This window comes from Thamnophis elegans, chromosome 5, assembly GCF_009769535.1.
Source record: "Thamnophis elegans isolate rThaEle1 chromosome 5, rThaEle1.pri, whole genome shotgun sequence".
Taxonomy (NCBI): Eukaryota; Metazoa; Chordata; class Lepidosauria; order Squamata; family Colubridae; genus Thamnophis; species Thamnophis elegans.
The window spans coordinates 64,782,716-64,807,594 of NC_045545.1; the positions used below are offsets into that span (position 1 = coordinate 64,782,716).

The 24,879-nt window shown below is 37.0% G+C and overlaps 1 protein-coding gene across 1 annotated transcript in view; it reads left to right on the forward strand.

Moving 5' to 3' along the window:
* The window catches only part of MMP24 (matrix metallopeptidase 24), a 48,868-nt gene extending 24,389 nt beyond the window's left edge, over positions 1 to 24,479 (forward strand). The window contains 7 exon segments of the mRNA XM_032217359.1: positions 2,280 to 2,584; positions 15,026 to 15,187; positions 17,610 to 17,824; positions 19,989 to 20,127; positions 21,450 to 21,716; positions 22,865 to 23,038; positions 23,041 to 24,479. Coding sequence (XP_032073250.1) covers positions 2,280 to 2,584; positions 15,026 to 15,187; positions 17,610 to 17,824; positions 19,989 to 20,127; positions 21,450 to 21,716; positions 22,865 to 23,038; positions 23,041 to 23,201 — 1,423 coding nt within the window. The 3' untranslated portion in view covers positions 23,202 to 24,479.
* Positions 24,480 to 24,879: the final 400 nt, after the last annotated feature.

The following is a 24,879-nucleotide window of genomic DNA, read 5'->3' on the forward strand; positions in this document are numbered from 1 at the left end:
GTTCCTTGGCTACTGCTGTATTTTCTGTATTAGCTTATCAACCATGAAATATTTTAACTGCATCAACTTGTAAGATTTTTAAATAGCTTTGCTACTATTTCATCAACTCCTGCCGCTTTGTTGCTTGTGATGTTTTCAAGGGCCCATGTTACTTCATTTTCCTGAGTATCACTTTCTAGTTCAATGGTCACACTTATTTTTGATTTAGGGATTTTTAAAACAATTATTCTTTATATTACATGATGTTTTGTCTCTTTTAGCCCTATTTGTTTTATATTGTGCCTATCGTTGCATAAAGGTTTTCTTCGGTTTCTGTGATTTTCTTAGGAAATAGGAAATATAATTCTTTATTGACCAAGTGTGATCGGACACACAAGGAATTTTTCTCTGGTGCATAAGCTAAATCTCTTGACCTTTCCATTACATTGTTATCCTCAATTTCCTTGCAATGCTTTTTATATTTAGATACAACTATTTTCTCTTCTCATAAATCTAATATTTAGCTTTATGCCTTAATTCAGTTATTTTCAGTGAATCAACAGGCAGCTGGAGGGTTTTCCTTCGAGTATCATGTTGACGCTATCCTGGTTGTAAATGTCTGTTTAGGTTTTTTGGGAAGAATACTGGAACGTATTTGTCATTTTCTTATTCAATAAATTGTTTTTACTCTGACCCTTCTGGGAATGTACATTCCAGTGATAAAACTCATAGTATATTCATTAGGATGTGCATCTCCTTCCCCATTATAAGATAAATGCCAGATACAAACAACCAGAATAGCTCTGAGGTTTAGGTCAAGAGATTTGTTTATTGTTTACAACAATCTCACCAGACTATCTGCCTTCCCTTGGGAAAGCCTGAGGCCATCCTAAGTGTCTGACTGTATATGCTCCCTCCCATTTATGGGGTACAAGCTGGAATATCTCTTAACTCCCCTACCAGAGCCTCCTTCTTTCAGTTGTTGATTCCACCATAGATAACAACCCATGCAGAAAAATATAGAATAGCTGCTTAGGAATTCTAATGTGAAGGACAGTTACACTTTTTATAAAAAGGTTTAGGTGAAACAGTGAAGAGATGGATCAGGTTACTTTGATTTTTTTGTTTACTACTGCATTTCTTTATCATTTTATATTTTCTACATAACATTGTTTAGTCTGAAAATATGGGTGTGTACGCATGTATGTACAGTATGTATGTATGTCCAAAGAAGTATGCCTCTCAACACGTACTCATTATTATTTGAAAACACAAATGAGGAGGTAACTGTTGTTGTTAAGAATTCTAGTTAGCCATATGAAAACTTTAATGTTAGTCTGCTGTGTAGTGATGTTAAATCCCTTTGAGGACCTCTGTATGGTAAGTCCATACAGAGTTGACAATTCCTTCCCCGAGTGTTCTTGAATGTAACCAATATGCATAGTTTTAATACTCTTTAACCCCAATAACTATGGAGTGCTATGAGATCTACAAGAAATATTTGATGGACAGTGTGTAGTTGCTGAATAATTTAAAGTTACAATTAAAGCATTAGAATTTACTAAAACATCTATGGCATATACCTGGTTATCTAGAAGATGTTACAGATACTCCAGTATAAATATGTTTATACTGCTGACAAATAATTTAACAGCTTTCTTCCATCTCCATATTATTCTCAACATCACAGATGTATCTTTTCGATATAATTAAGAATGGAAAGACGGAGCTGAATAGCTACTAGCTAAAAGTTGACAAAAACAGTTCTGCGGTATATGTTTCTAATAGAATATTTTATCTTCAATGTCATATTTATGGAATGGTTTGAATTAAAAACATTTCACAAATTTCTAATTTTCTGTGACTACTTTTATAAGTGCTGTTTATTCCCTCCCCCCCCTATGAATAGGTCAATTAAGGGTCTGAATCAGTTATGCTTATCCATACAAGGAACCCAATATTATTCCCAGATTCTGCAGTAAATACGTGGAAGGTTGAGCATTGTGATAATTTTGCTGACCAGCCTTGTATCTTCCAAAAATTTTAGACTTGAATCCTTAGGCATATTTCAACCATATTGGTTTAGTCCAGTGTTTTTCAAACATGGCAACTTTAAGATGTATGGAGGTTAACTCTCAGAATTTCCCAGCCAGTGTTGAATTTAAAGTTAAAATGGTATTAAAGGTTAACAGATTTAATGTTGCAATTGTACCAATCTAAAACTTGAATGAAAGTTGCTCATGTAAGAAAGCAATCCTATATAAGTTTTAAATAAGCTCTTCTTCTTCTCCTTCAAACAGTGTGCACAACTACACCCCCAAGGTTGGAGAACTTGATACAAGGAAAGCCATCCGACAAGCTTTTGATGTTTGGCAGAGAGTGACTCCACTTACCTTTGAAGAAGTTCCTTACCATGAAATAAAAAGTGACAGAAAAGAGGCAGATATCATGATATTTTTTGCTTCTGGTTTCCATGGAGACAGCTCTCCTTTTGATGGGGAGGGTGGATTTCTAGCTCATGCTTATTTTCCTGGACCAGGAATAGGAGGTGATACTCATTTTGACTCAGATGAGCCATGGACACTGGGAAATTCTAACCATGATGGTAAGTTCCTGTGTATATTAACAATAGAATGCTATTGTAGAAGAAAAAAATTTAGAAGATATTCTTGATACAGTCTCAGATTTTTCAGATTTTGTGCGGCTGTGGCCTAGAGATGGAGCTCTCACCTTACAATCAGGAGGTTGTGAGTTCAATCCTAGGTAGAGGCAGATGTAGGGTCTCCTGTTTGTGCAGGGGTTGGACTAGATGACCTGCAAGGTCCCTTCCAACTCTGTTAATCTGTTTCACAAGGAAAAAAAGTTAAAAAAATGCTACTGGATAAAACCAGAAAGAGTCTTATTTGATTGCAGCCAGAAAGAAATATAACAAATAATTAAATAGCATTCAGTCTTCCAGGCAAAGTGCTATATTTATAGATTGCTAAAATGTACAAAAACATTTTATTCCCTAGAAACAAGGGCAAAGTGAACATGTAAATCCAACTGACATAAACTGTCAAACATATGATGTGATGCTAATAAATGACCAATCTCTGATCTGTTCGTGATAATTCAGAGCAATTATTTATTTAGAATAATTATCCATTGAAATATATTACTTGTAATTACTAAATACTTACCCACATAAAATGTTTTAATTCTTTTTTAAATTTCAGAGGCAAAACTATATGTGATACTAAATTCATTACTGAAAGCATGTTTATTACTTATTTAGTAAGTGGAGTCAAGAACTGCAATTTTAATTCAATAGACTAATGAGTGGGTACTGTTATTTTTTTTAAAAGAACACTACATGCTTCAAATTCATTTATCAAAAACATTCTTCCCATCAACATGGTTAGTCTGTGTCTTCCTTAATCTCGGGTCCGCTACCAGAGGCCTGGCAGTGTGAGGATTCTGCGCAGGATCTTAGCGGCAATCTTCTGAACAGAGAAGTCTGATGTTATTCCTTAGCTCTGTTTGAACCACTCTCTCAACTTAGGAGTCACAGTCCTGAGTGCTCCCACCATTACTGGGACCACTTTGGCCTTTACTTTCCACATCCTTTCCAGTTCCTCCTTCAAGCCCTGGTACTTCTCCAGTTTCTCATGCTCTTTCTTCGTGATGTTGCTGTAATTTGGCACAGCTACATCTGTCACCACTGCTGTCTTCTGGTCTTTGTCTACTAATAGTAATATGTGGTTGTCTGCTTGTGCTCTTCAGTGTATGGTATTCCTGCCTGTGTCTTTCACCCTGCCTCTATCCTGCTGGATTGTCTCTGAGGCCTCTTTGTATAGTTTGATTGTGGGTCCTATTTTGTGTGGTAGACCCCTTTTCTATGGATCTGCTGCTTAGTGCCTGTTCTTGTACTGCTATAATCAGTACCTCTGTGCTATCTTTTAGCCCTTTCCAGCCACTGGTAAAATTGCCTGATGTCTGCCACTTCAGCTATGTGTCAATGGTACATTCCATGTAGGATTTTGTCTTGCCATGGCACTTCCTCTGCTTGATCTTTCTCCGACATCTGCTGCTCCCTCAGACATTCTCTTAGCAGCTCATCTTGGGGTGCTTTATACTGATGGATGCTTTGGGTTTCATTCATGACAGTGACTTTGACACTCACCAGACCCTCGACTGTCCTTCTTCTGCCTAGTGTACAGCCTCTGGGTGTTGGACTTGGGGTGGAAACCTCTGTAACATTGTGAGGAGCTTCCAGGTTTTCACATCAGCAGTTTCCACGTCCTTCTTTTGCCAGCCCACTATACCAACAGGGTATCTGATGAATGGCAGAGCATACGTGTTGATGGCATGGATCTTATTCTTCCCATTGAGCTGGCTCTTCGGTTGGATCCTTTGGTGGTAATTGGATGTTGCTGTCTTCCTTGTAGTTCCTGTGGATACCAAGGCACTTGTAATGATCTGTCTGTTTACTATGTGAGCCATGATTGTCTATACAAGAATACATATGTTACTTGCTTGTTATTCTGTTGGGTTTTTCTCCGAGACGTAGTATTAGAGTCTTCCCCAACCCTTCCCTGCCCTGCCTGCTGCTGTACTTTTAGTTTGGTAATTGTGTTTCTTCGTGTGACTATTGTTTCCCATTTTGTGCATCGTGGTCATCTGTTTCCTGGACCATGAAATTCTGGAACAGGCAGTGCATTGCTAAAATCCAACACATACAATTGAAACAGAATAATGAATTTCTAGATTTTAAAAAAGAAGATTATAATATAGATGTATATAATTTAGGGAGTAAGCATATGCAACCTCTAAAAAATTTTCATGATTCAGAAGTCACTAAGGACCAAAAAATCTTAGTGGTAGGTGTTCCAAGAAAGCGAATCCTACATATCCATTATTCTTAGTATGATGAGCAAGGGAAATATTGTCCAGTTGGATCTGAAAGTATGATATCAACTTCCCCCACCAAATCTAATTTGGAGAAGCTGTCCCCTGTAGTTCTGCCTTTCCAGAAATACTGGGCTATAAATATAGTTAATTTTTTTAACAATGCTTCTATGTAAAATGTTCTCTAATTATGCTGATTATATTGGAAATACAGATCCTTTAAATCCCTAGTATAAGATTCATTTCTGTAATACCACAGTATGAAGTCAGCTACCCTCTGAGACTGTTACACAGCACTGGTGAAAAATAATTGGACTTAAAGTGTTCAGCTGTGCTGAGAGTGCTAGAGCAAAATAGATTCTTGATTGTTTCTGGGATTTAAAAATTATCTTAATAAGTCTCTTAGTTTCTTAATTTCTAAGAACCATATTTGTTCTTCTAGTTTCATTTTACATATTTTCCTTTCTGTATGTTAACTTTTATTTTATATATTGAGGTTGCCTTGCTCTGTTAAAGATGAAGAAAGATAATAATAATAATTTGTGGGAAAACAACAAGAAGCACAACAGAAATGCAAAATGGATCAAACAGATTGAGGATTCTATTAAAGTGCATAAAATGGAAGATGTGAAAATAACAAAAGAAATGGTGCAAAGACAGTCAAGAAAAGTGAAGAACTGGAGTGCACCTGGACCAGACAAGTTACATGGCTTCTGGTTAAAGGCACTTACAAGTGTGCACAAAAGATTGGCAGCCCAAATGAACCAAATCTTAAAAACACCTGAAAATGATGAATTGATGACAACTGGAAGGACATTTTTTGATCCAAAAAGATAAAGAAAAAGGAAAGGATCCTGGAAACTGTAGACCAATCACCTGTTTGCCAACAACATACAAGTTCCTTACTGGTATCATTGCAAACCAAATTTATGGATACTTGGAAAGAAATAACTTGCTTCCTGTAGAACAGAAAGGATGCTGCAAAAATTCAAGAGGAACAGAGGATTGCTGCTGATTGACAAACTAATACTAAAGAATTCAAAGAAAAGACGAACCAACCTGTTCACGGCTTGAATAGACTATAAGAAAGCATTTGATTCAGTTCCCCATAGCTGGATCAAGAAATGTCTGAAAATCTTTAGCATCAGCAGCAACATACAAAAATTCATGGAAACTTCAACGAACCTCTGGAAAACGAAGCTTATAGCTAATGAAGAAGTACTGGGTGAAGTTGAAATTAAATGAGGCATTTTCCAGGGCAATTCCCTTTCACTCCTACTTTTTATATTCTCAGTACTACTACTGACAATCATTTTGAAGAAGATGAACTATGGATATGAACTTACAAAGAAGGGACTGAAAGTTTTGCACTTGGTGTACATGGATGATTTGAAGCTGTTTGGTAAAACAAAAGCTGAACTGAATTTATTAATTGAAAGCACAAAAGAATTTAGCCAAGACATTGGTATGCAGTTTGGAGTTGACAAATGCGCAACAATTGCAACCAAAGCAGGCAAGGTCATAGAAGATGATGGAATAGAACTTGGGAATGAAGAAATGATAAAGGCAGTAAAACCAGAAGAAGGCTACAAGTACTTGGGAATTTTAGAGGCCTCTGACTTAATGCATAATAAAGTCAAGGAATTAACTTCAGCCAAGTACATTCGATGAATTCGCAAGTTATTAAAGTCCAAATTGAGTGGAGGAAACATCATAAAAGCCATAAATACCTGGGCTATACCTGTGATTCGATACTCTGCAGGAATAATTGACTGGACCCAGATGGAGTTGGACAATTTGGACAGAAAAACAAGGAAGCTTATGACAATGAATCATGCTTTGCACCCTAAAAGTGATGTTGACCGATTATATCTACCAAGAGCAGAGGGTGGTCGAGAACTCCTACAAGTAAAACAGACTGTGGAAGAAGAAAAACACAGCTTGAATGATTACATCCAGAAAAGTGAAGAACCAATGATTAAGGAAGTAAATAAAGCAGGCCTTTTAAAGACAACTAAGTCATAAGCTGAATATAAGAAAGAAGTAATTGAGAAGCGAGCTGAAAATTGGAAAAACAAAGCTATGCATAGCCAATACTTGAAAAATATTGAAGCCAAAGCTGACCAAAAGCTAACTTGGAACTGGTTAAGATCAGGAGCAATGAAAAAAGAAACAGAAGGCTTTATTTTGGCAGCTCAAGAACAAGCCTTAGCCACAAACTGCATGAAGGCAAAAATTCAACATGTTACCACCAACAGCAAATGTCACCTCTGTAATGAGAAAGATGAGACAGTTGACCACTTAATCAGTGGGTGCAGCAAAATTTCACAAACTGACTACCTCCAATGCCATGACCGCATTGCTAAGATCATTCACTGGAAATTGTGCCAAAAATTTGGATTTGAGTACAGCAAAAACCACTGGGAACATCAGGTTCAGAAGGTTTTAGAGAATGAGAAAGTCAAGATCTTGTGGGACTTCAAAATTCAGACTGATAGGCACTTGGCCCATAACACACCTGACATAACAATAGTTGAAAAGAAGAAAGTATGGTTCATTGACATTGCAATACCTGAAGTTGTACGAATTGAAGATAAACAGCAAGGAAAAAATCACAATATACCGGGACCTGCAAATTGAAGTTGAGCGACTGTGGGGAAAAAAATCGTGTGTTGTCCTGATTGTAATTGGAGCCCTTGGAGTAATACATAAAGGGCTCCTCGCTATTTGGAAAATTTAAATTAATCAGACTTGAACATTCTGATTCTACAAAAAACCACCCTACTTGGAACAGCTTATATCCTCCAACGTTACCTTAACAGTTCCTAGGTCATTGGTTAGGACTTGAGCTGTTGAGCTACCAACCAGCCCTAAAGGCTGTGAATCTCACCAAAGATTAACCAAATAATAATAATAATAATAATAATAATAATAATAATAATAATACAATGGCCAACTAATTAAATGCAAAGAAAATGAAGCCTACAAATACTTAGGCATTCTGCAGTTGGATAACATCAAGCATGGAGAAGTAAAAACTATTGTCAGGCGAGAGTACACCAACAGAGTTAGGAAAATTTTGAAATCTAAATTGAATGGTGGAAATACAATCAAGGCCATAAATACCTGGGCAATACCAGTTATAAGATACACAGCTGGCATAGTTAACTGGACACAAGCTGATTTGGACCTTTTGGACCGAAAAACCAGGAAACTAATGACAATGCACTACAGTTTACATCCACGTGGTGATACTGATAGACTATATCTGCCCCGAAAATCAGGTGGCAGAGGATTATTACAAGTGAAGCAAACAGTTGAAGAAGAAAAACATGCACTGGCTGATTATTTAAAAGACACTCAAGAACATCTATTAATCGAAGTAAAGAACAAAAATCTACTGAAGGCCCAACAGACAAAACAAGAATACAGAAAAGATGTGATAAAATCAAGAATGGAGAGTTGGCAGAACAAAGCACTGCATGGTCAATTTCTGGAAAAAATAAAAGATAAAGTGGACAGTGAACAAACTTGGTTATGGTTAAAAACAGGTACATTAAAGAAAGAAACAGAGTCACTAATCCTGGCTGCGCAAGAACAAGCTATCCGCACAAATGCCATTAAGGCCAAAATCGAAAAATCCTCTGATGATGCCAAATGCAGACTTTGCAAAGAAGCTGATGAAACTGTTGATCACATACTCAGCTGCTGTAAAAAAATCGCGCAGACTGATTATAAATTGCGGCACAATTCAGTAGCACAAATGATCCATTGGAATTTGTGCAAAAATTATAATATTAAAACAGCAACAAACTGGTGGGAACATCAGCCTGAAAAAGTCACCGAAAATCAGATGGTCAAGATCTTGTGGGATTTCCGTATACAAACGGACAAAATACTGGCGCATAATACACCAGACATCACACTGGTTGAGAAAAATAAGGTCACAATCATAGACATCGCAATACCAGGTGATAGCAGGGTCGCCGAGAAGGAACATGAAAAAATCGCAAGATACCAGGACTTAAAAATCGAAATTCAACGACTATGGCACAAACCAGCAGTGGTAATTCCAGTGGTAATTGGCACACTGGGTGCTATTCCAAAAGCACTGGAATTACATTTAAAACAGTTAAAAATTGACAAAATCACCATCAGTCAAATGCAAAAAGCCGCACTGCTTGGATCTGCACGCATATTACGAAAATACGTTACGACGTCCTAGGCCCCTGGGTGGGGCCCGGCTAGTAACCAATGCCAAATCCGGCAAAACAACTGGCCGCTGTGATACAATTGTACAACAACAACAACAACAATAATAATAATAATAATAATAATAATGTTGATCACATACTCAGCTGCTGTAAAAAAAATCGCACAGACTGATTATAAATTGCGGCACAATTCAGTAGCACAAATGATCCATTGGAATTTGTGCAAAAATTATAATATTAAAACAGCAACAAACTGGTGGGAACATCAGCCTGAAAAAGTCACCGAAAATCAGATGGTCAAGATCTTGTGGGATTTCCGTATACAAACCGACAAAATACTGGCGCATAATACACCAGATATCACACTGGTTGAGAAAAATAAGGTCACAATCATAGACATCGCAATACCAGGTGATAGCAGGGTCGCCGAGAAGGAACATGAAAAAATTGCAAGATACCAGGACTTAAAAATCGAAATTCAACGACTATGGCACAAACCAGCAGTGATAATTCCAGTGGTAATTGGCACACTGGGTGCTATTCCAAAAGCACTGGAATTACATTTAAAACAGTTAAAAATTGACAAAATCACCATCAGTCAAATGCAAAAAGCCGCACTGCTTGGATCTGCACACATATTACGAAAATACGTTACGACGTCCTAGGCCCCTGGATGGGGCCCGACTAGTAACCAATGCCAAATCTGGCGAAACAACTGGCCGCTGTGATACAATTGTATAATAATAATAATAACAACAACAACAATAATAATAGAGCATGGAATGTTGCAAATGCTGCAAATAGCAGGCAAAGCAGATAATAAGACGTAGCAATGGCTAAGAGCACGGGTGTCAAACTCAAATGTGAGGGTTTTTGCCTTTGCATAGCTGGGGTAGGAGTGTCCTGCACGTAATGCATCTGGCCTGCGGGCCGCCAGGTTGACACCACTGGCTAACAGCAGAAAGTTGAAAAAGGAGACAGAAGGGCTAATTATGGCTGCACAAGACCTAGACTTAAATGCATACAAGGCAGAACTGAGAAGACAGTAACTGACAGCAAATGCCACCTCTGCAAAGAAGCTGAAGAAATAGTAGATCACCTGGTTAGCTACTACTAGAAGATAACACACACTGGCTGCAAACAACAGCATTGTAAAGTAGCAACAATGATATATCGGAGGATCTGCAAGAAATCCATTTGCCTGCAAGCAAGAACTGGTGGGACCACAAAATAGACAACATAATAGAAAATGAAGAAGCTAAAGTGCTCTGGGACCTGAGAATCCAAACAGACAAGCACCTGCCACATAATACCCCACACTTAACAATTGTCACCATGAAAGACCAAAAAGTCTGGATAGTGGATGCAGCAACACCTGGATACCGCAAAATAGAAGAGAAAGATAACAAAATATAAATGCATTCATTCAGCGACCATTTGAAGATTTATCACAGTGCTAAAAAAGGAGACGTACTGTGGCATTGATCCTCAATGTTCAGACCATCACAGAATCCCGCCCCGCCCCCCCATCACCTTAGTGATCTGGTGCTTGGCAATTGGCTGTCACACCAGTTGCAGCATCCTGCAGTCACATGATTGTCAATAGGGAAGTTCTCAGGAAAGATCATAAATCACCCCAGTTAGTGGCTTGCACCTTCCCCCACCTGGGAGCCCTCACCACTGGCCCCACCACGTTCCTGCTGCTCCTTGAGGGCCACTTCTGCACCCTCCCCCAACTGGCAATAGCCATCTTTTCACCCTTCTGTACTTGTGTCAGGTATCAAGCCTTACCTGCCTGCCATCCTGCTTGCAAGTTGCCTGACATTTGCTTAATGATCCATGATCCTCACTTACTGTAACACTGGGAAAGGGAGGTGCTGGAATTGCTGTTGCTAAGCAATGTGGTCGTGTAACATTACATTTTATCACTGCATTGAATACAATGGATATTCCAATCTCAATTACTGTCATTAACTGCGGAGTACATGTGAAAACGCTGCCTGAATCTGTATGTCAAGTACACAAACAACTTTCTGCCCTAAATAACTTTGCAGAGCAAGTCCTTTCAGAGTTCTTCTTTTTAATTAATAATGTAAAGGGGTGTGTGCCCTTTTCTTTGAAAATTCTGTTGTGTGCTTTCATCATTGATATACAGGCGCTTTGATCTCTGCTTTGATCTTTAATATACAGACTCTTACTTGGTATAGACTTCTTTTTGCAAGGGAAGAGAATAGATCAGTCAAGATGCTTTAGATTTCTTGATTGTTATGTAATATTGCATTTCAAAATGCCCTGCAACCATACTGCATATTATACAATTCATTAGTTCATTGGACAATTGAGATTGCAGAAAAACTTGACTGTTACAAAATCAGATGCTTTTACATGTGTCTATCCAAATGAATATCCAGATGAAACTTTTATTGTTTGTGGAATCTTTGTGGATCCATCCAAAACATTATTTCATTGAGCAGGAGCTAGGCAGAATTTTCTGATGGATAGCATTTGGAAAGTTACCGTACATTTGGAAGCACTACTATAGAGACAAAGGACCATCTTGTTAGGTTTAGGCACCCAGAAAAATGGATCCGTTTGGTCCATTACATTTCCCACATATCAAGTTAATGATGTGGAGAAGCCTATTAAAAATTCTGGAAATTAGATGGCTGTCAAGGACTGCCAACATTGAAAATGACTGCCAGGAGTGGCAAGATGCCCCTTTTCCTGAACTATGTTGAACTAGGAGTTTATGCTTATATATATATATAATATATATATATATATATATATATATATATATATATATATATATATATATATATATATATATATATATATATATATATATATATATATATATATATATATATATATATACACATACACACACACACACACACATACATACATACACATACTTCAGTGGTTCTGCATTCCTAAATCTGAGCAAGTGTTGATTTGATAGTTTGCTTTGAAATAAAAACCGGTACGGTATATCAGCAATGCTTCTTTTGAACTGTCCATTTGAGCATTTACATTTTAGCTTTGTTGTCCATGCTTAATACTTTTATTTTCTATTGTATAAGTTGGTTGCATGTGCAATGTGCATATTAAACACATGCATGCATTATACAGCTATTTTTTTTAATTATTCTGTAATATAAGCAGTTGTCTATCATTTATTTCAACATGTCTGTCTACCATTCTCCTATTTGTGGTATTTCAACATGTTGCACCTAGACTAGGATCATCTAACTCTTGTTTTCAACATACACACCTGAAATACAGTATATGAAGAAATTGTGGCTATATTATTATTATTATGATAGCAAAAGTTAATATAGCTAGTTAACCAAAAAAATGTTATAGGCAAATTAGAATTGTTTATATAATTTATATAATTATATTTTATATAATTATAGTTTTGGTATTAGTCCTAGTCATACCAGGGATTAATTGCATAGCCTGTTTTTTTTCCCCTTCATTTTTAAATTTTAACAGTTTGTTCTCACCTATTTATTAACCATATGCTAAACTGTTCCCAGACACAGACTTTGAATTAGCAAAAAATATGCAGAATGCCCCACCCACTTTTTTTTTTTTTGTCAAATGGTGTTTGCTCTTGTGTTTCGTCTGCCTGTCACTTTAAAGCCTAATAACCACAGCTGTTCCTGCGGTTAGCTAGATAGAGTGGAGAAGGAGCAGCAACTGAGAAGAATGGGCAGGAGGCACATAAATCTAATAATTAAAAATAAGTAAATAAATATTTGCGCCCTTGCCATTTAGGATCTCCAGACAATTTCTTACATTTCGAGATGGAACCTTAATGATATAGCAATGGAACAGAGATACAGAACTTATATAAGAAGTTTACTGACAAATAATGGCACATATACTATTTATACAGAAATACGTGTATGCAAAAAACATCTGAAGAACAATTATGTTGATAAATTAATTGAAAGATGTTTCTCATTTTTTAAGATGACAAGAAACAAAGAAGTGCAAACAGTGTTCCACTGTTTTCGTTTTGGAATACATAATAAAATCAAGAACCAATAATGTAATAGAGCATATAGAGGTTGTTAGTGTTTTTGTGTGTTTAGTGTTCACTTACACTTTTAAAAATGCATATTATTTTTATTCTTAAAATTTGTTAATGAAAATTATTTTCTAAAAGATCTAGATAAGTTCTTCCATTTAGGGAAGTCCTGCAAACTGTAAAGATACAAGTTAATCTGCTAGAGTTCAGTTGCAACAGTATTTTTATTATTAGCGTTGTTTAACATAACATTAATAGAATGCACTTCCATATATATTTTGATGCTGTACTGAAAAATCTACAGTCTTCTAAACTATTACTATAACTTCTATAACATTTTGTAGCAATATATTAATGCACATTATTTTTTGTTCTCTCCCCCCCCCCCCCCCCATCTGCATCCCATCTGTTAGTTGTCTTACGCATGAAATGTTCTGGAGCATAATCAGAATATTATATAAAAATTAATATTTGATGCTATTTTTTCTATTGTAGACAGCTTAACTTATACAGGCGCCATTATGTTTTAGAAAGCCGGGAAACTTAATCATAATTAAAACTATTAACTGAAAAGCCTAAAATGCAATATGTTTTTAAGAAAAGTGTGCTAATATTTGAATAACACTTAAAATATGTTTTTGCTAGTTGTTAGGTGATTTTCTTTGCTGAGTTGTCATTGCTTCTTATTTAGTGATTCTTATTTAGCAATAGCAATAGCAGTTAGATTTATATACCGCTTCATAGGGCTTTCAGCCCTCTCTAAGCGGTTTACAGAGTCAGCATATTGCCCCCACAGTCTGGATCCTCATTTCACCCACCTCGGAAGGATGGAAGGCTGAGTCAACCTTGAGCCGGTGAGATTAGAACCGCTGAACTGCAGATAACAGTCAGCTGAAGTGGCCTGCAGTACTGCACCCTAACCACTGCGCCACCTCGGCTCTTACATTATTTTAATTTACATTTTCCCACTCTTATGGAACATGGAAAAATAAGTTAGATACGTGTTCCATTGTGAGTCATCATGTAGAAATCTGAAAGCACTAAATCACTTACAGAGTATGTGTTTTAAACTTGATATAATGTACATACATAAACATCTTGAAGACCTATAGCTCTATAGATTTTAGTGGCTTAAGATACAAAATAAGAATGAATGCCTAAAACTAAAAGAAAAAAATGATGTTAGGCTATCTCATAGTATTGTAGAATGTCCTCTTTATTCTAAGTGCTACTAAGAATATATTTTTTTCTAAATTTTACCTGGATTTGGGGCATAATATTATCAACTTAGGTTTCATGCTTTGTCTTTTTGGACTTTACATTGCCTAAAACTGCCTGTTTATATAATCTGTGCCTTGATATATGATAAACAGAAGACACTTTGACCTCTGAAATTCTTTCCCCTCGAATTAATTGTACATTTTACAGTGTAATATAACTAATGTCTTTGATAGCTTAGTCACATACTATCAGCAGCCTTTTGCAAAATCTTGTTAGCAAGAATCAAATTATCTTTAATGAGCATCATTGCTTTGTGGTATGCTTGCTAAGAATGGTATAAATCCCAAAACATGTACAGGGCACCATATTAGAAAATTGTCTATGAACCTGAACTAATTTGTGTAGCTGATACTGGTTTTGATATTGTTGCCAGGACTATTGAGATGATATTGACTCAATTAAATGCACAAAAATTGCTAATTCTATTATACAAACAGAAACAGCATACAAAAGACACAATAGATATTGTAATTATATTCAGATGCAGCCTGAATTTCTTTGTAAAGCCATAACTGCTATACTGCTATAATGATGTGATAATAAGAATTTGTGAAGGTTGTGATTGGAACTCTTGTCCTATTAATGCAGAAGCTAATAGTTACACGCTTTGCCTCTCTAGGAAACGATCTTTTTCTGGTTGCAGTACATGAATTGGGTCATGCATTAGGCCTTGAGCATTCCAATGACCCTAGTGCCATTATGGCTCCTTTTTATCAGTACATGGAGACACACAATTTTAAGTTACCCCAAGATGACCTTCAAGGAATTCAGAAGATCTATGGTAAGATAAATTCCTTATGCCATAATTTCAGATGGTTTTTCTATAATTTATAGAACCAAAATTGTGATTCTGAAGAGTGGGGGGAATTACTCAAATTTGTTTCATGAAGTTTACTTTGGAAAAATTTTCACTTAAAATAACTTCATTTTTTATTACCAATATTTGATAAGTTAACACCTAAGACATCAATTTTACCTCTCAAATTGATCTTAGCCCCTACAGAAGAAAATGTAATTGTCCTGCTTTCCTTCTCTGCACAGCTAATGGTATCATGGATCCCTTGAATTTCCCACCACTGAAATAAAGGCATGTCTTCAGAAAACTGCTCAGGCGCTTCAGGCTTCTCATTCATTGTTGAATTTAAAACGGTGTCTTTAAAAGTATTCTATTTTGATAGGAGATAAACAGAGATTCCTTCAATAAGAAATATGCAACATGGAGCTGACTGCAATTGAAGGTTGCCTCTATGAATGCATCAATTGTAAGGAAGTGACATTTTGTCAAGCCAAAACAAGGGGTTGTTGGTACCATGTTATTTCACCACCATAGCAAGGACAACTATTGAGTATAAACCATAAAGTAAAACGCAGTTACTGAAATGTCACAAACATTTATTGACTAGCACATGTAACGTTACAGAAGGCAAATTTGCCACCCTCTGTCCCTTTCTCATACCTGTGCCAACATTATCCCCTAAAATGTTCAGGCTGCATACGTCAACAAACCTCATGCCAAGGGATGGAATTGCAATGCCATTCCCCACAGGGTTTCTTTCATAAGACCACAGTTCTGTTTCTTGATCCTTTTTCTCCTCCCTATTTTCATGTAATCACTAAAAATTCCCTTCTGTAGTATTAGAACAATTTTCTCCTTCAAAGCAATAAAGAGAAGAGGAACAAAAAGGAAAAGCTTTGAAAAGATTAAGACCTATAGCTTTCCCCATGTTATCACCATGCTTTGTATCCTACACCCTCTATGTAGCAAATTGTTGAAATCTGCAGGGTGAAAGTCTGGAAGTCCCAACATTGACTCTCAGAAGCCCTGATCCTGCTCTGGAGTTATGGCCTGGTAGTTTCTGCTACTACTGCTTATCTTCCAGAGAGCTTCACCCATCTGGCATCCGATTTATGGATGTATTAAGTCCAATGTATTTGAGAGGTAGGTCTCTTCCAGTGGTGGGTTTCAAAAATTTTTAGAACCTCTTCTGTAGGTATGGCCTGCTTTGTGGGACTGGCTTGCCAGCGATGTGACCAGGTGGGAATGGCTTGCCAGCCATGTGACTGGGTGGGCATGGCCAACTTGAAAAATGTGGTGAAACTCACTTAACAACGTTCTTGCTTAGCAACCAAAATGTTGGCTCAGAAATTCTGGCATTTGAAGCACACAAGTCTTAAAGCTGTCAAGTTACAAGACCCTTGCACCCCTAATCTTTTAGAAAAAAAACCCAGGGGTGATCAAACTTGACAGCTTTAAGACTTGTGGACTTCAACTCCCAGAATTCCTCTTCTCGCTCTTCATCTTGATGATGTGTGGATGGGCGGGTGGAGAGAGCTGGAACCGGTTCTAAATGGCACTGTAGATTTGTGGAACCTCTTCTATAGAAGAGGTTAGAACTGGCAGGAACCCACCCCTGGTCTCTTCCTCCATTTACTGCCCTTCTGCTTAAGCTTTAAGAGAGGGAAAAAGCTTTCTAACTTTAAATATATAAAACTACAAGCATTTGATTGAAGAATATAAATTAGAGGCATGCCTGTATTATAGTGATAAAACACCTGGGAAATCAATTAAAAAAGAAAAATGCAAAATAAATATAATGCTCTGGATATACCACAAATTGGCCCTTGTCTGCTATAAGCAAAGCACCCTTTCCTGCCTCTCCCTGCCAATATCTCCACATCTCAGAACCCTCCCTCCATCCAAAATTATAATTGAATGACAGATTGCAGTACCATGGCACTTCTAGCTTGCATTAGTGTGCAAATGCATTGCCAGGTTGTAGCAATCCAATATAAACATGTCCCCTGAGCACTGGAGTGACTCATAACCCAATAAATATCTCCTCCACACTTGCAAGAAAATAATAAACGGCTTTAATTTTTTTCCCCAAGCCTTACCCACATGTGATCTGCAATACGTTCCACAGCAACCATAAAAGGGTTGCATCCATTGATAATTAGACTAATAGCTGAAGCACTTTATGTAGAAAAATCCAATACTGTTGGTAATTACCGGTATATTATCCAAAAGTACAACTACAATTTGTTGCAGGATGCTTAAAATTATACTGCAGTTTATAGACAAAGGGAATATTTTGATTAAATCTTTAGAAAAAAACATGCTCAAGCTGTCTGACAATGTTTAATGTGGTGGGGGAAAATACTCCCAGCCGGTTTTTGATTTCCCTTCTTCCTTCTTTGCTTAGGTCCACCTGCTGAGCCGCTGGAACCCACCAGACCTTTACCAACCCTTCCTGTCCGCAGAATCCATTCAACTTCAGAAAGAAAACATGACAGACATTCACGGCCTCCCAGGCCTCCTTTAGGGGACAGGCCTTCTGCTCCAGGCAGCAAACCCAACATATGTGATGGAAATTTCAATACTGTGGCTCTGTTCCGAGGAGAAATGTTTGTTTTCAAGGTAGGAAGGACTGTTCCAGAAGTGTGGTTTTTATTCATCTCTATCTATTACAAAGGAATATATAATTGATTGCCTGTCAACCAGGCATGAAATGCTCTAATCTTCGCAGGACGCCTGTGATGACGTCTGGGTGGGTGGGTGGAGCCATTACCAGTTCGCCCAAACTGGGGAGAACCGGCAGAATACAACCTCTGCTGTCAACCAAGTCGTTTGATGTTTTGCTATCACTAATCCAGAGGTGGGTTGCTGCCAAAATTACTGCCGGTTTGGCCCGCAAAAAAATGTGCACCTAAAAAGGTCTGCAGATGCGCACAAAATTAGAAAAGAAAAAATTACATTTTTGCAATGAAGATTGTTCTGCGCATGCGCAGAACCGAAAATCAAGATGGCGCTGCCGTCAATAGAACTTGTTTAGGGTGTGGCAGGCTGAGTTACTATCTACTTGGCCGAACTGGTCTGAACGGGTAGGAACCCACCTCTGCACTAATCACATTCAATAATGACTGACTTGCAGTGAATTTGCCTGCCTTTGTCTGAAGAATTATTGGGTTACTTTGATATAGCAGGTGACACAACTTTCCTTCTCAACTATTTAGATAACCTCAACCTAAACATTTTAAATCTAGAATAAGGATTGTTTTCACATTGTTGTTCTGTTTTGGGTGTTTGTTCTGATGTAGCAATTTTTTGCTTGTGGGAACTCCAGTGCATGTGAAGAGTTCTTCCAACTGAGAGTAGTTCTGTTTCATAAATGGGACCTAGGTATCTCCAGGACATGAGGATGCGGTTTGGAGCAAGGCAAATTTTTTCATAGCTGATATTTTGCTCTGCAAACATGAGAACTAATGATGCTATGCTTTTATGTTAATTTTCTGAAATGCGTTAGACCGTTAGAGGGAATTTGAACCAGAACAGACCTCTTTTCTGTCAGAAAAATCTCTGTTTCCTGATTAATTTCCCACTTTTTGATGGTTTTATAATTGAAAATTTTTGTATGAAATAATTTTTTTAAAAAATCAGGATGTTACACCTTAACAAAACAGACAACCATAATATGCTGAGCTTAGTATCACTGATATACCAAATTGTCTTACATCGGATTGCTTGCACAAATATAAATAAGTTTGCATATTTTTCTCTGTGATTTAAAAAAAACAAGATTTTACAAGTATCATTACATCCTATCCCAAAAGTGCAAACATTTTACAGTAGTCATACTCTAGATATAGAATTTATATCATAATATATAAATCTGCTGAGCAAAGCACGATATATCATTAAGCTGAGTAATCTGTGCAGAGTCTAAATGTATTTCTTGCATTGGTTTAATTGTGGAAAAGGAAAGTGATTGCTGCTTCTTTAAAATGTTATCTTGAGCCGAGTATCTGACTCAGAAAGATAGATTGGTCATGTCCTTAGATAAAGATTACAGATCTAGGCCAATGTGTATTCATTATATTGAATGAAATGGCAACCCAAGGTGATAACATTTCAAATGATTGCATGTTTAATGCCTCCAAGATATTCTTTTAAAAATATTTTAAGAACACGTCAATGTTTTATATGTGTGTTACTATTACTTTCTGTTTTTAAATATTGTTTTCAAGATGGGTGTTTATATTGTTTAATACTGTAAACTCTTTTGTTGCCTTATGTCCTGTTCTGAATCTCGGCATGTCTTTAAGTAAAATCAATGGGAGTGGAAGGAGAGCAAACTTGTGCATCATTTGATACTTGATTTGAATGTAAAGATGAACGTAGAATGTAGAAAAAGGAAGGATGTGGATTTGAGATGGTTTTCTTCTGGAAATCGATGTTATCAAGTAATCTCAGAGGTGGGGAGGAAAAGAGTAGAGTCAGGAGCTAGTTCTATTATTAGACAGAGTGAGTCTTAAGGTTTTACTTCCAGGGAAAGAGGGAGGTATTAATGTTAGAAATAATACAGGTACCTAATAATATAGGTACCACTCTGTTTTTCTGGCAGTAAAATCCCACTAGTGCCAAAATAACTGGGTGGGCTTGAGTCCCGTGCACCTCACCCAGGTAGCAAAATGTCTTGCAGTGATTTTTTAAAGAATGCAATATAAAACCTACTTTGCTGTTTTGTGTCCTCTTATTGGAATCTGAAGTATAATCCTAGGAGGTGGTTTTCTTTTTTTTTTAGGACCGCTGGTTTTGGCGTCTTCGTAACAGTCGAGTACAAGAGGGTTATCCCATGCAAATTGAGCAGTTCTGGAAAGGGCTCCCAGCAAAAATTGATGCTGCCTATGAAAGATCTGATGGAAAATTTGTTTTCTTTAAAGGTATTTTTATTTTTATTTATCATGGAAATACAAACAGTTCTACAATAATACAAATATTATCAAAACAGATGCTAGCACGCATTGAAAACCTGATCTTAATACATTTTTGTTCAGTTTTTCTGACTCATGGAAGCAAGTATAGTCCTTGTTGACCTGGGTGGTGACAGATCTAGCATGGGTTTCTTTAAATTACACATTACCATTTTCTTAATGGGAGAGGCAGTTGTCTGTCACCTCTAAGACAGAGCAAAGAGCAAGCCCCATCAATGTATTTTTATTATTTAAAAAATTTGGTGATGTTCAGGTGTTTTTATCAAAATTAAAAGCATAGGCAAAGTGTTCTTATTCCGAAGTATTTTTTTAAAAAAAACCATATATTTTTTAGATAATCAATGTGAATGAGATCATATTTAGTATAGCCCATATTTGCATCAACTTTCTGAATTGTGGATTATTTTCCAGAAAACCTTTTAACACGTTGCAACCAAACAGTCAACTTTATGGAAGGCAGTTTTCAATTGCAATTTGTTACTACCCAAAAGATTAAGCTCTCTGTCTGATTCAGCTATCAAAAAAATCATTTGAATCAGATAAAGGAAATCAGTGAAAAATTGTTGCCTGTGTTGGAAGAAATGACCTTCTGGGTTCAGTTCCAAGTAGGGAAAAAAGACCGTGGAAACATGGAGGCTGCTTGGAAAGATGGTTTAATGGTGGACAGGATCACATGGCTTGAATTCCTGAGCAGAAAAGGGCAGAGAACCTGAGAGCCCCTGGGTTTTATGCCCTCTCTGGGGCCCCACCTCTCTGTTTCCTATTCCTGTGTAAGAAATGTATTCTGATTGGTTGTCATACTCCAAGGAGTGGGGGTGGGGTCAGCTATCTTTATAGATTGTGTGCTAAGTTTGGTTGAAACTTGTTGGGTGGTGCAATGAAGGGCAATGAGATGGCCCTTCATTGCCCAATATTGCACAATAAGGCTGGCTAGGGCCTTAATGGTCCATTGACAAAGGTGGGAGAAGCTATTAAGAGTGAATCTGTTTCCTGTCTAAAAACATGTTTCTCTGGCTCAGGCCTTAATGCCCCATTGACAAAGGTGGGGGGCAGATTTTCTGCCTCTCTTGAGTTTCTACTTCTCTTTGTAGGGGAAATATTCTGCCTTTTATATATTTCCCCAAAATATTTCATTTCTCTAGGAGAGGGGTGGGTTTTAACTTCCAACACCTGCTATTTTCTAAACCTCTCACAGGAAAAAAAAACAGCTAATGATTTTATAAGCTCTTAGTAATTATATATTATGTATGTTCTTTCCTCCTCAAATCTAGGAGATAAGTATTGGGTTTTTAAGGAAGTGACAGCAGAACCAGGATACCCGCACAGCCTAGTGGAGTTGGGCAGCTGTCTTCCCCGGGAAGGGATTGACACAGCTTTACGGTGGGAACCTGTAGGCAAAACATACTTCTTCAAAGGAGATAAATACTGGAGGTATAATGAAGACAAGAGAGCAACAGATCCAGGCTACCCCAAGCCAATCACTGTGTGGAAAGGGATTCCACAAGCTCCACAAGGAGCTTTTGTCAGCAAAGAAGGCTGTGAGTATAAACATGTTGCATTTGATTCAGTAGCACTTCATGTCTAGTTTTTATTTTTTGCTAAGCAAAGTGTTTGGATTGCTATGACCAAGCAATCATAATAATGCAAAGACACATGCTTATAAATGGATTCCTGACTAGGCTTCTGATTCACTAAATCCAGTATTTCAGCTAGGCTGGATTGATTTAATCAGTGAACCTTAAACAATAAATGGATGTTTATTCCTATCCTCATTCTTTCTGATGCAAATGAAGGAAATATGTCTACATGTAGGAAAAGCTAAATAATTTCTTTTTACTCTGTCTTCTGAAGTATGGCTAGTGTTTCCATATACATAATTTTCCATTTTATCTCTATTCCTCAGCATTTAGATTTTCTATATCCTGACTTGCAGCAAAGCATTTGATAAACTACTCCATGACATGCTGATTAATGTAACAAGCTAGTTAAGTGTGGATTGGATTGCAGGACAATTAATTGGAATTGAAAACTGTGATTGTATTCCAAACTCTGTTCAAGGTATTCAGAGTTCTCAGGAATAATTTCTCATTCAACTATGTTGAGTGTGGTTTCACAATCAGTTGGGGTCCTCTATTTTCAGTATTTTATTATTTGGTTGAGATAATGAAAAATACAACAGATTTGCAAATGATACAGTATTGACCACAGTAATTAATAGTCTAGAGGAGAGAAGTAAAATTTAAGATTATGCTGATAGATTTAAGAAATGGGCTGAAAGTAAAAATAAATCTTAAAAAGACAAGTGAAAAGTTCTTCATAATGAAGCAAAAATAAACGCAGATGTGTACAATGAAGGATACCTGCCTTGTTAACAATAGTTACACAAAAGATCTTGGAATAGTTGTTGATTGCAGACTGAATTTGAGCCAAAAATATATTGTGGTTGAAGAAAACAGCAATTCAATTTAGGCTGCATCAAAAAATGCAATTACCAAATCATAAGAAGTAATCATTCCACTCTATTCTGTTTACTCGGCTCCACTTCAAAACTGTGCCAATTCTGGACAGTAATTTGTCTGAGAAGCTTTTAATTTGGTTTCCTATACATAATGGCCTTAATGACTGATTCCAGTGGACTGTGATTTTAGTGGTGCATAAATGAAGTAATCTCTGCTTTCTTTTTCAGTTTATACTTACTTTTATAAGGGTAAGGAATACTGGAAGTTTGATAACCAGAGGCTGACTGTGGAGCCAGGGTATCCTAGGTCAATTCTCAAAGACTGGATGGGTTGCAATCAGAAAGAAGTTGAACGAAGCAAAGACCGACGCCTCTCTCATGATGATGTTGATATTATGGTAACTATAACGATGTGCCTAGCACCGTTAATGCAATTGCAGTTGTGATCCCCTGCATTTTATCTCTGTGTATCCCTTGTCTTGGTATACACAATCTTCCAGTTCAAAATAAAGAGGTCCAGCAAAGCGTGACATACTACAGAAGACCTGTCCAGGAATGGGTATGACAAGTTCAGTAGCTCATTTGGTTCATGAGATGATGATGATGGGCTGCAGACATTAGAAGGCGGTTTGATGGATAGCCTGCCAAACAACTTCTTCAAGAGATGTGAGTCAGAGAATTCTGGGACTGAAAACAAAAACAAAAATCAACTAAACCCAGGTGGCCTTGCACTGTAGAGCCGCTTTCCTTCTGACTGCCTCAGTGCCGTGTGTCTCAGTTTGACATATTTGACCAACCCACTCAGTGAGTGTTGGGAGACCTCAAGAGAAGTTTGCTTCAACCTTTTTTCAATTCACTTGAGCAATCTTCTTCAGTGCCCTCTTTTAAACCCAGCATTTGCCAGTGTAGCCAACCACCTATTGAGTCTTTTTTTCTACACTTGCCTCATAAAAAGAGACAGTTCTGTGGGTCACAAAAGGAACATTTCAGTACCTTCTGAAGAGGACATTCTGAGGCTTAGTCATTCTGAAAGATTTTAATTTATTACAGGATCCAGGCAATTACCTGAATACCATTTTTTTTCCAATACCTGCTGGTCAGATGTTTTGTACATTCATGGTAATGTTTCCACTCTTCAGCAACAAACACAAGAGCTCTTAAGAGGTAATTTTGTGTAGACCACAACTTCAAACAGCTCTAATGTCATTTCAGATCACCAAAACTAACAGAAATGAAATTTCTGAATTCAACTAGTCTGCAAGACTAAAAAAATTGAATTTACAAAAACACTAATGATGTGAATGCAGACCTTAATGATCTTGTTTTTAATAACGTGTCATGTAATAAATATTTAAATGTCATATTACCACTATTTTAAGTTGGCAACAATAAATTGTTACCATTATAAGATGAAATGTATGTTCCATGATATTTTCACCCATTTATATAAGAGAAAATAAATCACATATGCATTAGAATAGTAAAATTTGTGGGCAAGTTTGCAATGGGAATTTGGTTTACAATGATGGAAAGGGTGACATAAAATAAAATATATTTTAAAGCTTGTAATTTTAAAATTTGACAGTGTAATTAAACCACTGTTTATTGTCATTAGTATATTTAAATAGAAGGAAAATAAGGGTTGCAAAAAATGACTAAGAGGGAGATAAAGATTAGAGCTGGAGAGAATCCTGCCTGTCATTATCCTTGGCTTCATCTGCAGCCTGCCTTCCCTAATTCCCCTTAGGTGTTGCAGCCCAGAATGGGACAATTTCCTATGGCCAACTCGCAACTGCCAACTTGCCATGGCCAATTTGCTATGGGACAACTCACTGTGGGACAATTTAACCATTCAATCTATTGAAAAGAATTAAAAATCATTTTAATTTTTGCCATTCACATTTCATTTTGTCCCTCCTTTTGCATCCTTTCTTTAATTATTCTAGTCTACTATTTCTTCAACATTAGTTTAACTCTTGTCCTGCAGCGAGTTGGCAATGTTTTCTCACAGCACGTTGGCTGTGCCAAGTTGGCTGAGGCAAGTTGTCCTAAACCCATTGCAGCCAATGTCCAGAGAGTCCAACAAAGCTTGAGGGAAGTAAGAAAAGGAAGGTGCTGAGATCAATGGATAGATGGATTTAATTGAATTTTAAATTTATGTTTTTTTTTTAAATATGGCATTTTATTCAATGTCTGTAAGTTGCCTACAGTCATCTTTGGCGAGATGGATGGCAAACAAATTT